The sequence below is a fragment of the Monomorium pharaonis genome, chromosome 5 (genome assembly GCF_013373865.1).
Source record: "Monomorium pharaonis isolate MP-MQ-018 chromosome 5, ASM1337386v2, whole genome shotgun sequence".
Lineage (NCBI taxonomy): Eukaryota > Metazoa > Arthropoda > Insecta > Hymenoptera > Formicidae > Monomorium > Monomorium pharaonis.
In genome coordinates, this window is record NC_050471.1 from 17614142 (window position 1) to 17633027 (window position 18886).

Genomic DNA, 18886 nt, shown 5'->3' on the forward strand with positions numbered 1-18886 from the left:
TCGCGGACAAGGCTCCGCCAGGCACGTCAGTAAATCTTCCATGCGCGAATGTAAATGCGGGCGGAGAACAGGCGTCGCTGGACTTAAAAGTAAAGCCTGTCACGTTTGTCAGAACGGTGTCTCTGTGTGAATTTCCCACGCAATTTTCTTTCTTTTCGCGCGCGGATAGTTGGGATGAGACCGCAAAAACGTTAGCTCTAGCTTCGTGCTAAAAAGAATAAATGTGGCTTGTGTGGGGCATTTCCGCACGGAATGCCCGTCGCTTCGGGCAAATTGAATTTTGCCAAGAGGCCGATTCGGCGGGGAGAATTCTGGTCTTGGGATGCGGCGACTCGTTAGGGGAGATCGGGTTCGTTTCTTAAGAGTTTAAGCGCGTCAGTTTGAGGACGTTGCTGTTTCGAATTTGTGTTTGTTTGAGGCTGTTCGTTTGTTTTCGAATTTCAGAGACTTTTTCGGAAAGCAAAATTGCTTCTTTGAGCAAGCGACAATAAAGTTCTTTGGAGATGTCTTTTTTTTTCTTCGCGGGAGAAATTCTTATTATAAAAAGACTGCTTCGCCCGCGGTTTTTGACCGTGGTTTTTCCGCTGGGCTCCAGGCGAATGTCGAGGCAGGGACTCGGGGCGCCCATAACGGCGGAGAGTTTACAGGAGTATTCCCCTCCCCCTTGTCCGAAGATTGGAGAATTAAAGGAGGTCCCCTCGAGAAGTGAACACCTCGAGAGGAGGTAGTGTCCAGAGGAAATGCCTCAAGGAAGAGAAATTTCGAGTGGAGGACGAGAAGAGATCTTTGAACAGGATCTTTGCGAAGAAAGCCGGATGTTGGGGCCTGGTACAACGGGTTCGGTAACTCGGGCAGCAGTCCGGGGTAAAGCAAGATCGTGGTTCCTGCAGCACTGTAACTGAAAATTTTTCTTCGATACCTAGTTGTCGAAACAACTTTTGAAGAAGAAAGGCAGTGTTACGCCTCTTAGATCGGTCAGCTGTCCTGGCCGATCGATATATTGATTTTCGGGAAGAGCGTTGTCAGCTGTCATTAGCTTGACAACGCGAATAAACAACGGAATTGTCTCTCGGTCTCGCGATTGGACTGACGTGTGTATAATCGCTGGAATAAAGCCGCTTGATTTATAAGTGTTGTGTGTCTCTTTCCTTTCGGCGAGCGCGCGCGTAACAATATATATGTATATTTTATATCTCTTTTTTATATAAGTAATGTTTTTAGCTAATTAAGAATTTCAATATTAAAAAGATGTAATATTAATATATATATATATATATATATATTAAAATTACATCTTTTATATATATATATATATATATATATATATATATATACCCAGCAAGCAAAATGCTAGCAGCTTGCCGGCAATATGCCAGCAAACTCGAGCATGATATCGCAGCAGATTTCAATCTGCTGCTTCCTCATTAAGCTTAGTTTCTAACAGCACAGATTATCAACAGAAAATATTGATAGAAATACAGCAAAAATCGAATATCATCTGCTACCATAACATGACAGCAAATTTATAGTAAATATCGAACACAATCTGACAAATTAAACTCTAAACGCAGAAAGACAGCAAAAACGAAGCATGAAATGCTATCACGCTGCGACACCAGAAACGCGGCGAAGATACAGCACGATGTGTCACATGAAGTACTGACAGCAAAAATGCAGCAGAAATCGAGCAGAGCCTGCCGTCATGACATGCCGGCGAAAACGCAGCAGATATAGAACGCGATCTGCTTTGTCGGTTGTGACGGCAAAAACGTAGCAGAAATCGAGCACCAAGCTGTCGTCACAAGTAATCGGAAAAATATAGCAAAAATTTAACACGATATGACGTATTATTAATAATTTTTAATTAGTAAAATAAATAATTAATGTATGCAATGTACATATGTTTATTAATATTATTATTACATTTAATTTACATTATATAATTTTATAAATTTGATGATATTTAATTTACATATACATTACGAATTATATATTTTATGATTATATACTTAAATTTAAATGTGGCGTTTTCGACTGACTGCAGAGAGTTAATTAAACCCAAGATGATATCACATGCAAAAACCGTCCAATTTGAACTTTTTTTTATATGAAGGTGGAAATCTTTGAGAAGACTTCTGGGAGGATCAGGTCCGGGAAGTGTGGGATTCGACGGGAGACACGTCGGGCGATCAACCTTACTACCGCCTACTCACTAAAATCATCTATTATAGAGGATTCATGGCTCCTGCACACAAGACGCGGCAAAGCGGCATCGCGGTGGCCAATCACCGTCTTGCTTTTTTATTAATACATATATGTATTATCAGAAAAGCAAGACAGTGATTGGCCACCGCGATGCCGCTTTGCCGCGTCCTGTGTGCAGAAGTCATCACACATCTGATGTAGCAAACTCGCGTTCTATACCTGCCGCGTTTTCGCCGTCATGTCATGACGGCAGGCTCTGCTCGATTTCTGCTGAATTTTTTCTGTCAGTACTTCATGTGATACATCGTGCTGTATTTTCGCCAAGTTTCTGGTATCGCAGCGTGATAGCAAATATGTCAAATTTCTAGCTACATACATTTTATTAATTTAATGTGACATCATGACACATCTGTTTTTTTATTTAATTTTTAGTGATATATTGTGTCAACACACAATGTCTGATTTTTGTTTTGTTAATGTCTTTAAATTTTGTTGTACTTTTGCTGCATTTTTGGGGGCACATTGTGACGCAAAGTCTATTCGATTTTTGTCGTGTTTCTGTTAATGTTAGTTGAAACGGCAAACTGTAATTGCTTGCTGTCCAACTTTTGCCAGCATAATATGTGTCAAAATTTTTCAGTTTGTGCTCTCGGCAGGTTTGGCTATCTGGGATATATATATATACCCAGATAGCCAAACCTGCCGAGAGCACAAACTGAAAAATTTTGACACATATGCTGGCAAAAGTTGGACAGCAAGCAATTACAGTTTGCCGTTTCAACTAACATTAACAGAAACACGACAAAAATCGATTAGACTTTGCGTCACAATGTGCCCCCAAAAATGCAGCAAAAGTACAACAAAATTTAAAGACATTAACAAAACAAAAATCAGACATTGTGTTGACACAATATATCACTAAAAATTAAATAAAAAAACAGATATGTCATGATGTCACATTAAATTAATAAAATGTAGCTAGAAATTTGACATATTTGCTATCACGCTGCGATACCAGAAACTTGGCGAAAATACAGCACGATGTATCACATGAAGTACTGACAGCAAAAATGCAGCAGAAATCGAGCAGAGCCTGCCGTCATGACATGACGGCGAAAACGCGGCAGGTATAGAACGCGAGTTTGCTACATCAGATGTGTGATGACTTCTGCACACAGGACGCGGCAAAGCGGCATCGCGGTGGCCAATCACCGTCTTGCTTTTCTGATAATACATATATGTATTAATAAAAAAGCAAGATGGTGATTGGCCACCGCAATGCCGCTTTGCCGCGTCCTGTGTGCAGGAGCCATGAATCCTCTATAATAGATGATTTTAGTGAGTAGGCGGTAGTAAGGTTGATCGCCCGACGTGTCTCCCGTCGAATCCCACACTTCCCGGACCTGATCCTCCCAGAAGTCTTCTCAAAGATTTCCACCTTCATATAAAAAAAAATTCAAATTAGACGGTTCTTGCATGTGATATCATCTTGGGTTTAATTAACTCTCTGCAGTCAGTCGAAAACGCCACATTTAAATTTAAGTATATAATCATAAAATATATAATTCGTAATGTATATGTAAATTAAATATCATCAAATTTATAAAATTATATAATGTAAATTAAATGTAATAATAATATTAATAAACATATGTACATTGCATACATTAATTATTTATTTTACTAATTAAAAATTATTAATAATACGTCATATCGTGTTAAATTTTTGCTATATTTTTCCGATTACTTGTGACGACAGCTTGGTGCTCGATTTCTGCTACGTTTTTGCCGTCACAACCGACAAAGCAGATCGCGTTCTATATCTGCTGCGTTTTCGCCGGCATGTCATGACGGCAGGCTCTGCTCGATTTCTGCTGCATTTTTGCTGTCAGTACTTCATGTGACACATCGTGCTGTATCTTCGCCGCGTTTCTGGTGTCGCAGCGTGATAGCATTTCATGCTTCGTTTTTGCTGTCTTTCTGCGTTTAGAGTTTAATTTGTCAGATTGTGTTCGATATTTACTATGAATTTGCTGTCATGTTATGGTAGCAGATGATATTCGATTTTTGCTGTATTTCTATCAATATTTTCTGTTGATAATCTGTGCTGTTAGAAACTAAGCTTAATAAGGAAGCAGCAGATTGAAATCTGCTGCGATATCATGCTCGAGTTTGCTGGCATATTGCCGGCAAGCTGCTAGCATTTTGCTTGCTGGGTATATATATATATATATATAATATATATATATATATATATATATATATATATATATATACCCAGATAAGCAAAAGTACAACTCTCTCTGTTTTTCTCCTTACTATCTGCGACTCTTTAGGTTTAAAATTAATAATCGATATATATATATATATATATTACAGAGTAATTAATATTATTAATTTTAAACCTAAAGAGTCGCAGATAGTAAGGAGAAAAACACAGAGAGAGAAAGAGAGGGAAAGAGGAAAAGAGAGAAAAAAGAATAAAAGTAAAGAAGACGAAAAATAGGTAATAGAAAGAGACTGTGACACTTATTCTTATAACGTTATCAATATTTAACAGATGCACAACTCTATGTTACACTTCATCTATTTAATCATCAGCACTGATGTAAAATTAAATAATCAGTGAGTAACAAACTCAGATTTACATTGGTGTCGATAAAATAAATAAGATGTTGTGAGATATAGAATTGTGATCAGTTAAATGTTGCTGTAATTGTTAATCAATATTAACTATTAATTAGCTTGAATAAAACTTTAAATAATCGTTTTTAATAACACTAATTTTTATTCTTTGGTTTACAAGTAACATATATAATTGCTAGTATCTTGGTGACAAAAGATAGTCCATATCCTTACAACATTATCAATATTTAACCAATGTACAACTCTATACATTACACCTCATCTATTTAATCATCAACGCCAATGTAAAATTAAGAACAAAATTACCTTTTTAAAAAAGATAAAAAAGAACGTCAAGTGTGTGGTTTTTCTTTAAAGAAAAAAATTACAAAATCCAAGATAATACTTTTGATCATATCAAATACAACCTAAGTGATATATAATTTGTAAACATTACAAAATGCATAATATCCAAACCAAATTACCTTTTTAGAAAAGGTAAAAAAAGTGCGCCAAGTGTATGGTTTTTCTTTAAGAAAAAAATCATAAAATTCAAGAATACTTTTAATAAATTCAACCTAAGTAATATTTTTTATAACAAAAAAATCACAAATCCAAGGTAAAACTTTTGATCAAATTCAACCTAAGTAATATACATAAATAAAAAATTATTGTATTCACACATACACACACACACAAATTAATTTCTTCACAAAAATAATAATATGTAAATATTTTGCGTCAATTAAGAATAAACACAACAAAAAAAGTGTTAAATTTTTTCTCTACAAAAATAATGATATAAAGAAATATGCGCCCATCTATAAAAATAGATGTTTATTCTTTGGTTGTCATTCAGTTTGGTTTTTCATCAAGCTTGTATTAGACTAGAGATTGATATTAGGATTGAATTGAAATGTAACCAATGAGGAACAAAACCAATATTCTTTAACTTTGCTTTGAATCAAATTCCAATTCAATCTCAATCCCTAATCTGATATGGCTTTAAGGGGAAATATACCCTTGAGAGAGCAAAATCAAGGGTCATTTTTGACAATTTATTTAAGAAAGACAAAGCGACATTTTTAAATTCGGTTTTTTATACATGTTAATACAAGTCTTGAGGTAAAAAAAGTTTTTTTTTAAATCATTTCGAAATAAAATGACGGCGCAGTGGCTGATGAAAGAAAACTCCTTTTTTTCATAGTCCTTCACGGGCGTACTCGTACAGGTCACAATTTTCAACTTAAGACAAAAAATAAAAAAGATATGGAAATTAGATATAAAAAACTAGAAACGTACGTAGAATTTTTCAAAAATATTTATTTAAAAAAAATGGCGTCAATATAAAGGAAAAAGTGTATTTTTTATCGAAAAAATCAGTCGATTTTCAATCATAAAATCGTTAAATTTTAACTTATCGAAAAAATCCTACGTACTTTTCTAGAAAATGTAATTAGAAAGCTACAGCTAAAATTTTAAGTCGATCGGTTCAAAACTGAAGGCGCTATGAATACGCTCGTGTCAAAAAACATAGTTTCGAGAAAAACGCGTTTAAAGTTTCAGGTACTATAAAATCATGGAAATTTAGTGTTTACCTTTAATCGGCAATGCCCGGACCATACAATTGTCCTTCTAAATTTAGTAGATTTAATAAAAGTGGACAGTCGATAACATGTATTTGCCGCCCTGATGACTTCAAAATTTAAAAAACAAGCATTCGGAAAATTTTCTCCAAATACTGAAAATCAGCACTGAAACCTTCCTCGGAAAATTAAATTTTTGAACCACTTAAAAAATTTTCCCCCTCATAAAACCTTTTGGATATCATTTTTGGAGTTAAGGGACCTTTTAAGCCAATTTAAAAAAAAAGGGGGGGGGGGTGAAAAAATATTTACAAAAGTATATCCCCCTTAAGATTGTCTTAAGTTTGTCTTTACAATTTTGTTAACTATAAAAGTTATTTAATTATAAATTTAAGAAAATCTTAAATACAAAATCAAACTATGAATATCATCTTTTTGTATTAAATTATTGGCTGCTATGCGCCGATGTGAGGCTGCTGCGCAAAAACAATTGTCAGGAAGCATATTAGCAAGAAATAAAGGACATAATATTGAGCTGGCAAGTAAGTATTTTAATACAAATAAATTACAATATTACAAATAAATATTTTAATACAAATAAATATTTTACTATAAAAACTTTGCACTGTTAAACCGAATAATTTACCAGCTCTTTTTCTTTTGTGCGTGCATCTAAATGTGTGTGTGTGTGTGTGTGGGGGGGGGGGGGTGGTGTGTGTGTGTTTAGTATATAACTTAGTTTATAAGGAAGCGATTTTTAATATCTTAGCATTTACAGCATGCGTACGTTCAAATGTTTCTCTTTTTCTCTTTCTCTTATGCGTGGGTGTACAATGTTATACGTATTATTTTAATATATAAATTAGTTTATAAGAAAGCAATTTTGTATTAAAACAAATTATTCGGTTTAACGGCGCAAAGTTTTTATAGTAATATATTTATTTGTATTAAAATATTTATTTGTAATATTGTAATTTATTTGTATTAAAATACTTATTTGCCAGCTCAATATTATGTCCTTTATTTCTTGCTAATATGCTTCCTGACAATTGTTTTGTACAGGCGCGCAGCAGCCTCACATCGGCGCACACCAGCCAATAATTTAATACAAAAGGATGATATTCATAGTTTGATCTTGTATTTAAGATTTTCTTAAATTTCAATCCCAATATCAAGTCTGATTCAAGCTTAATGAAAAACCAAACTATCAATGCCAGCCAAAAAATAAACATCTATTTTTATAGATTGACGCATATTTCTTTGTATCATTTTTGTAGAGAAAAACTTAATACTCTCATTTCGTAGTGTTTATTCTTAATTGGCGCAAAATATTTACATATCATTATTTTTATAGAGAAATTAATTTGTGTGTGTAAATACAATAATTTTTTATTTATGTATATTACTTAGATTGAATTTGATCAAAAGTTTTATCTTGGATTTTTTCGTTATAAAAAAATATTACTTAGGTTAAATTTATCAAAAGTATTTTTAAATTTCCTAATTTTTCTTAAAAGAAAAAAAAAAAAAAGGGCGCACACTTGGCGCGCTTTTTACCTTTTTAAAAAAGGTAATTTGGTTTGATCTCAGAAACGGCTAAACCGATCGAGTACTAACTAGGCTCAATCGAAAGTTTGATATCGATTTATATTAAAAAACTTTTTATTTTTCCTTTACATGCCCTATGAGATATTGCGACGCAAAGTCCAAAACGCCAAAATTTCAGTTAAGATACGTTGTCGTCAACCTTGTAGGTATCTCTACGAGAGTCGACGAATGAAAAACGAAATTGCATCTCGTGTATCTGCATATTTATATGAACTAAAACATCTATTTTATTACTATTCTTTAGCCAGTATTCATAATTAAGATATTGGCTGCTTTACGTCTATACAAGGATGGAATGAAGAAGAAAAATAATATAAAGCAGACAAATATTTTATTACAACTAAATGTTTTATTATAAATATTTTTTCAAAAAACTTGGCGCTGTTAAACCGAATACATGTGCACAAGGGAGAGGGACAGAAAAAGAGAGGCGAGAAAGAAGAGAGAGGGGAGGGGGGAGAGAGGAAGGAAAAACGGGGGAGAGAAGAAAGAGACAGAGAGATCAATATAATGACAATTAATATATTTATATATTATTTACTCAGAGTGTATATTTACTCAGAGGTTTTAGCAGCGCCAAGTTTTTTGAAAAAAATATTTATTTTTAATAAGACATTTAATTGTAATAAAATATTTGTCTGTTTTACATTATATTTCTTCCATCCTTGTATGGGCACAAAGCAGCCAATATCTTAATTATGAATACTGGCCAAAGAATAGTAATAGAATAGATGTTTTAGTTCATATTCATTATTATAATTAACGAAAAATATTTTGATATCATTATTTTTGTAGAAAAAGTTAATGTGTATTACTTAGGTTAAATTTCATCAAAAGTATCATCTTAGATTTTTGTGATATATATAAATATCCATTATTAAAATTAGCACAAAATTATTTGTTATCATTATTTTTGTAGAGAGTTAATGTGTATTACTTGGGTTGAATTTTATCTAAAGTATCATCTTAGTAAAACCATATACTTGGCGCCTTTTTTTACCTTTTTTAAAAAGATAATTTTTCTTATCCACTTCGTTATCTATCTTCCTTTCCCTTATGGCTCTGCAATTGATTAATAATATCTTAAGACAGTATTTCAGATGGTCTTAACCTTTAAAGGGCGGGATGGTCCATATATGAGCCAGCAACAAATTGTATAGAACATATAGGTTGTATATGTGTATAAATTTAAAAAATTCAAAATTTTAATGGAAAAATGTCAAACCTCTAAAGATTAAAAGTCGAATACCAATTATAATATATCTAGACCGAGTGTTAAAGAATGAAAATCGATATTTATGTAAAGGACTCTGTTTAAAGACTAGAACCAGGAAACCAAATTAGCTCTGATTAAGCCATAAAAATTGTGACAAAAAATACATGTGGTATTGCAACTTAATGCCAAAAACTTTAAAGAATTGAATTGCAATACTACACATCTCATAGCAGATAACCAAACATTGCTTTCATATACTTCTATAATTTCCTATATTCAATATAGACTTTTAAACTGTTAAGTTTTTGTATATACATGCACATATGAACAAGAAAGAACAAAGACACAAAATTGTTTGTAAACCATGTATGTTTTAAAAACCGACTAATCATACACATGTGTAATATTTAAGTATTTAATTTATTTTTATATTAATAGATATCATTTTTATAAAAGTGTAAAAATAACAAAAAAATAAGTACTTAAATGATAAATAATTATAGACAGGCAACAACGAGATTAAAATATCATGTCAATTGCACATTCACTTTTGAATTTACATCTGAATTAGAATTTACTCCTATTGTCACTAATTTTGTAAATAAAAATTTACAAGTCACAAAAATGTACACAAATGTACCCGTATGAGTATGCCATATTGCTAATCAATTGTTAATATTTTGCATTTAGAGAAAAATGATCAAGAAAACAATTTTGTGTGTGTGAGAGAGAGAGAGAAAGAAAGAGAGAGAGAGAGAGAGAGAGAGAGAGAGAGATATGTCAGATTTCTAGTTTTTCCCATAGTAAATAATACTTTATTCACATTTTTAATTCTCTTATAATATGTAATGCCTTACCAATCTTTCCACCCTTGGCATAGGGAGCCAGCAAGTCCACTACCTTGATGCCCGTGACTAGAATTTCTTGTTCAACGGACATGTCTACAAACTCGGGAGCGTCTGCATGAATAGGAGCCAGCTTGTCCGTGGGAATAGGTCCGCGCTCGTCAATAGGTTCACCAATGACATTGATGATGCGGCCCAAAGTCTCAGCTCCCACAGGAATACGAATAGGATATCCAGAATCCAACACATTTTGACCACGTACCAAGCCTTCTGTACCTAAAACAAGAATAATCTATTACTTAATCCTTAATCTATTAAATTGTATTCATGTACAAATATAATTAACCCTAATCCGTCCAATGTTTTTTCCGCAACTTAAAGAGTTAATGGCAGTCAGTAACTTTGAAAAAATCGATTTTTCAATTTTGCTATTTCCTGAAAGTTTCAAGCTAATTAAAAAGGACGGATTAAAAGGGATGGAGTTATAGAGCTTTAATGATTGCTGTTCGGAGCAGGTAGTCCGGCGGCAGCTGCTCTCTGCTTTTGTTAGGAATACTGGTGTGTATATCTGTATTGATATTTTAAAAGCAACTCTGTCAGAAGAAGGTACTCTGTATGGCCTTGGAATAGACGACTCAGTGTAAGTTAAGAAAAAAAATTTTTAACTCAATCAAATTAGAACTTGAAACTTTAAATGCGTTTTTCTCGAAACAGCATTTTTCAAATCGGTGAGCAAGATTGCTGAAAAACGGTTCAAGGTATAGCTCTGAAATTTTAAGACTTCTTTTGCACATAATTAGGAGGTCCCTGATCGAAGGATTTTTTATTTTCTTAACTACTTTTTTTTATTATCAAAATAAACGTTTCTTTTTTAGGTAAAAATTGAGTTTTTACTTCCAATGTCCGCCATTTTCCAATTAATCTTCCAAAATCCTTCAATCAGAGACCCACCAAACTAATATATTTTCTAAATCCATCCGTATTTTTATTTACAGATGATCCAGTCCCAAGAAACCTTTCTCACCACAAGCCACCTTTTTTAAAAGGCCATCCACACCATCAGCTGTTATGCCCAAACAAATGAATATTTTTGCATGAAAATTTTTGTAGACATTCCTTAAAACTTACTTTATAATACATTAAAATTGTTGTTTTAATTAAAAATATAAACAAGTCTCCGAAAAAAAATCGCAAAAAAAGAGCGTTTTTTAGCCTGCTGACTGCCACTAATCCTTTAACCTCTCCAACCAGAGTATTTCATGTGCAGTGCGTTGCATTGTGTTAAAAACCTTAAAAAATTCACAAAAATGTTTATAATATCTTTATACATTCGATTAAAAATCAATGTAAAAAAAATTTGAAAATTATTTTTTTTATAACAGTTATTCGTTGAAAAACACATTACCACTAACAACTATTAGAAATGGGAGAACATAAATGACCATGGTTGGAGAGATTAGGATTAATAAAATTTTCACTATATTTTATACATGAGAAATGTAAGACTACAAAATTCGCAGAACTTTTATATACTGCATTCTATAATATTTGAAAAAATATTTACCATCCATAGCAATAGTGCGCACTGTGTTTTCTCCAAGATGCTGGGCAACTTCTAGTACTAGCCTGGGTGTACGATTCTGAACTTCCAAGGCATTAAGAATAGGTGGGAGAGCGTCTTCAAATTGTACATCAACAACAGCACCAATGACAGCAACTACCTTTCCTTGTGCACCACCTTTGGGCGCAGTTGCAGCTTTGGCTGCATAATCTCTCCCTATTTAAAATAATTAAATTTTACATTTAAGCTTTAAGGAATATGTACAATATATACATTTTTAGAACATACTTATTTTTGCTAATTTTTGCAACAAATGTTAAAATTTTATTTAAATTCTTTGAACAAAGATATTCAGGATGTCTTAAATCAATGTAATAACAATAGCATCATAAATGTTGTATAAGAACAACTATATGATTATATCATGCTACTAACAAGGAACCAGTCAGAATCGATTTAATTCTCATTGAAATATGTTATTAAAGGTCAGTAGGAATAATGGATTAACTCATCTATTTCATTTGTGGTACAGATATATATCTGTACTCTAGCATATTTTATCTTGTAGAAGAAATATTTTGCTATTAGATTTTTTTAGCTAATTTTTTTATGAACCTGCAAAAGTTTCTTGAAACTTAAAAGACAGATTTTATAATTTACTTTTTAAATTATTCTAATAAATGATATTATTTGCATCTTTTACTTATGGTACAAGTGCAATTGTATCTAAATATATTGTGTCTCAGCAATATTTTTGCAATAAGCCTTTTTTGATTATTTTTACGAAGCTGCAAAATTTTCTAAAAATATTCTGCAACTTATTCCTTCAAACATAATAGATAAATAAGTGCACAGTTCAGTAGACTTTGAAAGGTATATAAATTCACAAGTAAATATTAGCACAAAGATCCATAACCAAACAAGGCTTATCTCTCTATTAGTTTTGTTTTTATATCTATATTCTCTTATTTTACCTTCATATAATAAATAAAATTATCTACATCTCAGCTACAGTACAGATTGAGTGAGATTTCAGAATAAATTTTTACTTTATATCTTTAAAAAATTGTTTTTTAAAAAACGCAGACAATTCTCTTGATTACAAATATTGTAATCATATTGCGATTTTTACAATATTTTAATTGTGATTTATTAAAAATTCGTCTCTATCTCTTCAATTATCTCCATAGTCTTTCTTGGTAGGGGGGATGCTGAAGACACAGGTCTATTTTATCCATAAAATGCTGTAATTTTTGTCAAAAGACTATCTTATTGCTTTTAGATTTAGAAATTCTTTTGAAGAATAAAAGTATATGTATTACTATTAGTCTGGATTGTGGAACTTATCCCAAAAATAAAAAAAATTGTATAATTCATGGTATTTTTACCATTTCTTAATCAAGAATGGCATGTGGAGCTATCACATCATAATATTTGCTTGATATAAAAAATGTGCAATTTGTACTCACAAAATTCCAGATTTCAAACACATAAATAACAGGAACAAACATTGTGGAGCTCAAGTTAGATTTAATGCCTAATTGAGACAAAATCGTTTTACAAAAATTTGGGTTATATACGCGTGAAAAGTTAACAAGTAGCGCAACATGAAATAATTTTCTATTTTGTTCTTGGTAAAATCCAATTCACAGATTAATATTAATACTATTACTATTAATACGTGTACTTTAATTTTGGAAAGGAATTTCCAAGTCCATAAAAGATATATGATAGATATAGATTTACATAAGATCCTCATTGAATCAATGTTCGTATGCTATGCTACACATTTTGCGTATTATAATTCAAACAGTCTATCTGCGTGACAATGTGCACTTGGGCCATAAAATACACAAAAAAATTAAAATGTAAACAGTAAGAAAATCAATATTGTGCTATCGCTTTAATTATGCCTTAAATTCTTGATGGTAATTGATTGATTCACTTACTGCTTTAGTTTTATTGATGATATATAATAAGGACTATTAGAAAATTAAAAAAGAATAAAGTTGGTAAATGAAAGTTAGGTGCTGTTTGTAAGGCACAACATTTAAGTTTCAATCTATAGAGTGATACAATTTGTCAATTCCAAATAAATATTTTGGTTCATTTGAATGTATAAAATCGTGTATAAGCATGTATAATTCATTAGAATTGATTTATTTACCAGTTGAATGTTTTAGACCATTTTAGGAACTGTCAACCTTAATTGCATGACCAAGTGGCACTGAAATATGTACCATATTTGACCATAATTATGTTAAGTGCAAATATCTAATATTATGTGTACAAGTTAATTCTCAAATTTTATATTTAACAACACTACAACTTTAAATTCAATAAACCTTCTGTTCACAATATATTTTTTCCAAGGAGTTCCAAAGTTTTTGTTTGTATATTTGGTCATTGAATTAAAAAATGTTGAGTTAAGGACAAGTCATGCTCCCATGAATTTGTCCCTTGGAATCTGAATATGCTTATAAATAAAGATTCATTTACTTATAACCTAACACTTTTAACTGCCAAATCTATGTTGGTGAACAGTGATAGCCAAATTAGTTAGAAATCACTGTCCACTACTATATTGTTTAACATTTCAATTAATTTGAAACTGTAAAGCCTCGTGTACAGAAGTCGCAAGCAGCCAGTTGCAACTTGCAACAGCCAATAACTGTCGAGCTGTAACTAGAAACTAGGCATTCATTGGCTATCGCAAATCGCAACTGGCTGCTTGCGACTTCTGTAGACGAGACTTTAATGTAACTCAAAGATTGCAAAATACTAGTTAGTAAAATTTCATGTAAAAATATAATACAAAAACATAGTGGATTATCAATCAAAGAGATAGACAATAATTCTAAATCAATCTTCTGTTCACAATATATTTTTTTATTTGAGATGTGACATATATTGTCAAAATAATTTCTATAAATTTTAAGATATTTTGTAAAAAATATTCTAATATTATTATACTTATATGCTTTTGGACAAAAATATTTTTGGGCATTTGAACTACAACTAGATACATAAAGCTCCATAAATATTTTTCTCATTAAAAAAAAATTAATTTCAAGATACTCTCAAATCTTCTAAAAATGACTGAAGAAAGATCAAATAAAGCAAATTTGAGAAACATGTTACATAACTTAAAAATATACTTGCACATACTACTAAAACTAGTTTTGTTGCCTCCGAAATCTTTTTTATATAATTCTGTTATTATCTATCTCGCAAACGTGTTCTTTGTACTAAGTATTTGAGTAAAGAAAAATTACTGAAAGAAAATAAGTAATGAAATCGCTTCGAAACGTCAAACGAACTATACTAAGAAACATTCTATATGATAAAATATTCATTTACTCCTAATCAAAGTAAGAGACACTTGATTCGTATTTTACATTGAATTTCTTATTCCATTCACAAAAACGAATGGGATAAACGTGACTTTTAAGTCGCCATATTGATAAGATTGGAGATTGCACCAATAGACCGCCAATTATATAATCGATGAACGATTCTTTTCGCTCGAATTCTTATGTGACATTCAGAATACATCAACTGTCATGATTGAAAATTCTAAATTGTCCGATCTCTCGTGGAATATCACCCCTGGCAGGGAGGTCAGCAAATACGTCGATAGTCATATTAATGCCACCAATTCCGATTTACATAGAATTTAATCGTGATATATGTACTCACTGTCGATGGCGAAAACGCCCGATATTTTTCCCACTTCATTTTGGAAGAGGGAAGGTTTAGCGATTCTTAAAACGCCAGCAGCTGCCTTTGATACAGCGTTCAAAATCATGATCGATTAAAATAAGACTGCCGGAGCTGGAACGTATATTCGGCGACAACCTCTCTCCTTCTTCTTTTAGCCAATGGATTTCTGTCCCAATTGGGACACGGTACCACGCTTTAACAACCTCCCGAATAGAGAGTATGAAGCAGTATGGAGACTGCGCGGTGTGCGTACGCCATAGATATAGTAAGTATCATAGAGCTTGTATTAATGGAGGGGCAATTGCTATATGCCGGAGTCGAGAATCGACAGAGACATGAATATATTCTCATATATTTTGTCTCTTTTCGTGTTGGACATCCCCACCACTCCGTTTTCTAGAAAGAAAGAAGCGCCACACATACGAGCAGTACGACAGGTACGAGCCTATTTACTTGTGGTCTGTTCTTTCTAGCTGCACTGTTGCACTGACTGGTGCAATAAGTTAAAGTAAGACAAGTATATTTTTTTTCTCATTCTAACTTATTGCACCAGTGCAACAGTGCAGCTAGAAAGAACAGACCATTGGTGTCTACTTGAGCCTTGGGCTGTTAAAGCCACAGTTTAGCTATAACCAGTTACGACAGTCAGCGAAATTCTTCGTATAATATTTTACGACGCATGCGTCAACTGTACTATCTAAAATATGGCGGACATGGCGAGCCACGCGGTACGAAGCTATGAGCTAGACATGTGATAATTGCGTGTTAGAGGTTATATTGTGTGAATAATTTTTCAATGATATTAAGCGATATTAATTAGGTATTATTTTGAAAAGATTATTAATGAAGATCATCTTCAGTGTTTTTTTCAGTATCATTTATTTTGAAATAAATTATAATAATGAGTAAAGTTAGTAAAGGTGGATTTTTCTGTGTCATGTGTAAAAACATATCTGGACGAAACGCAAGAATAAAATTTTTTTGTTTTCCAAAAAATCCATTTATTTATTATTGTTTAACCTCATTTCAGAATTTAACTTTAACTTTTTCTGTAATTTTTTTTATTTATTCACTTATCTCTTTAATAACAATTCGACACGAATTATAAGAAATATTTTTACTATCTTTTTTTGTTTTATATCTTCGAATAACGCGCTTTCTTACAATCCAAAACATGGCGGATGGTCACGTGACTAGGTAACATAAACATCAAAGGTTCCGACTGTACTGTCGTAACTGGTTATAGCTAAACTGTGTTAAAGCTCTCATACATGAATTGACATAACCATAACGTAAGGTTTTGATGCGTCGGATTGGGCGACCATTACCGTAACCTGCCGTAACCGGCTAATTCAAGTACGTGATTGGTCGAAACCTTACTGTTAAGGGCCATCTACAATGGAGAGTCGTAGGCCGTAGCAGTAGTCGTAGAAAATGTCTCCACTTCGTATTGCTTTACTGTTTACAGCCTACAGCAGACATTGAGCCAATTCAGGGTGACGTCCCATGGCGCGTATTGCGATACGCGCGTATCGGGCGTATTAAATTTCGACCAATGACAGACGATCCGCCGTTTTTGATACGTTGACGATCCGCGGAAATTCATAATCGAGCGGATCGCACACATATATATGCACAGTCGTATAATGTTACATGGCGTGTGCACTGGGCGGTGTATATAATTTACTTCTTTTTACTATAACTTCTTCAGATTTATGAGTACTACGCGTGGTACTCCTTCTTGTCACTTTTTGTGTACTTCTTATGGGCACGAAAAGGTTAGAAATGGCCACGCATGCTTGTGTGTGTGTATGTTCGATACGCCGAAATGTGGCTCTTATGTCCCATGGAGCGGATTACGCGGAAGCAGAATCAGCGGATCACTAATCACGGGATCGTTCTAATAGAACCTTTTCAAAAATTCCGTTGAAACAGTCCCATGATTGGTGATCCGCTCGTTCCGCTTCCGCGTAATCCGCTTCATGGGACATAAGAGACCAGGGGCTCGATTCTTGAATTCATTCGCAAGAAAACGTATGCGCAAATACCCGCTCTAACAGAAAAGTGACAAGTTTATTGGTTAATAGCCATACGATAGCCAATAAATTTCTAACTTTTCTGTAAGAACAGAATTTGCGAATACGTTTCTCTTGCGAATAAATTCAAGAATCGAGCCCCAGGGGCTGTAATCTCCCATGCTTTTTTCGTGAACAGCGGTTGTGGCGCCGCCGCTGCAAGCGAACCAGCCGAACCGAACTAAAATGCAATATGGCCGCTCTTTCCCCTTTCACCTCACTCCCCTTCCCTTCCATTGACCCACACGTACACACATGCACACATGTACACGTCCAAATTAATAATATTTAATAAAATTTTTGAACTTATTTATTTCACATGTTTTATTACATATTTAGTACAAACATAAAATGTTATAATTTGCATATAAAACATTACATAGAAAAATATTTGGAGAAAAGTATTCACTAGCGTAAAAACTTAAGTCGCGTGTCCATTCAATGCATATAAAAATATTCGCTGTAAAAATATTTGTATACAATTCAACGTATACGTGCGCGTTAATGTATTACTTTTTATTCAGTTTTACTTAACTAAAATTAAACATATCCAATTAAAATGCTTCAGAATTTATAGCAACAATGTATGATTTATAGATTTTTCTCATAGAATTCGTACATAATACTTATTATAAATAAGTTGCCAAATAACTTAAATCATTGTCACAACAGTAATATATTCAATATATCTTATTCAAATGCGTTATATCTCGTATTTCAACTAATTGTAGGCTCTTTCTTACATCCACGTGGAATCAGCTGCTTCTTTGCAACTTGCAACAGGCTAAGTAATGTGATCATAGATTTCTTTTTCTTGGTTGTAATTGTAGCTCCCTCATTTAACTCTTCCGACAGGCTGCGTTCAGAAACGTCACCCGAGTGCTCTTGGGTATCATTCTATCATAGAATGATATCCGAGAGCACTCAGGTGATGTTTCCAAATGCAGCCACAGCATCTTTATTCTATAACTCTTCTGGTGTCGAAGGCTGGTGTAGAGTCGAAAGCTGGAACAGCTACTGGTGTCTAAAAAAAAAAAAACAGTCTCTTTATACACCACAAATTAAATAACTAAGAATAACTCTCCTTTCGATGTTACATTTATGAGCTTCGGTATTTAACGCCTTTTTTTCATCAAGAAGAAATAAGCTACTCACATTTGACTAAAATGAATTCCTTTTTATGAAATATAAATGTTTACGATGGGTATAGCTGTGTAAGAAACTCAATATATCTTATGTTCACATACCCAGATAACGAGAATGATGCTCGGTTGACGCTCGCTTGCTCGTAAGCTTTGCTTCACTTCACTTTGCTCCACTTTACTCGTTGAACGGAACTCATTACTACGGCCATGTTGATTTTAGACGGCCATATTGCATTTTAGTTCGGTTCGGCGGGTTCGCTTACAGCGGTGGCGCAACAAACGCTGGTCACGAAAAAT

At 33.0% G+C, this 18886-nt stretch overlaps 1 protein-coding gene and 3 long non-coding RNA genes across 4 annotated transcripts in view; 2 read left to right on the forward strand and 2 right to left on the reverse strand.

Annotated features, from left to right (window-relative positions):
• The window catches only part of LOC105832216 (ATP synthase subunit beta, mitochondrial), a 37470-nt gene extending 21875 nt beyond the window's left edge, over positions 1 to 15595 (reverse strand). The window contains exons 1-3 of the mRNA XM_036287803.1: positions 15346 to 15595; positions 11650 to 11862; positions 10098 to 10361 (exon numbers count right to left, since the gene is read on the reverse strand). Coding sequence (XP_036143696.1) covers positions 10098 to 10361; positions 11650 to 11862; positions 15346 to 15454 — 586 coding nt within the window. The 5' untranslated portion in view covers positions 15455 to 15595. The remainder of the gene's footprint in view (positions 1 to 10097; positions 10362 to 11649; positions 11863 to 15345) is intronic.
• LOC118645898 lies at positions 1329 to 2484 on the reverse strand. Its single transcript, XR_004963543.1, has 2 exons — positions 2352 to 2484; positions 1329 to 2205 (listed from the first exon to the last, which is right to left on the reverse strand). It is a non-coding gene; the product is annotated as an uncharacterized LOC118645898 (long non-coding RNA).
• On the forward strand, positions 3085 to 3660 carry LOC118645899. The gene is made up of 2 exons (XR_004963544.1): positions 3085 to 3405; positions 3552 to 3660. It is a non-coding gene; the product is annotated as an uncharacterized LOC118645899 (long non-coding RNA).
• LOC114254770 lies at positions 10368 to 11222 on the forward strand. The gene is made up of 2 exons (XR_003626090.2): positions 10368 to 10843; positions 11081 to 11222. It is a non-coding gene; the product is annotated as an uncharacterized LOC114254770 (long non-coding RNA).
• Positions 15596 to 18886: the final 3291 nt, after the last annotated feature.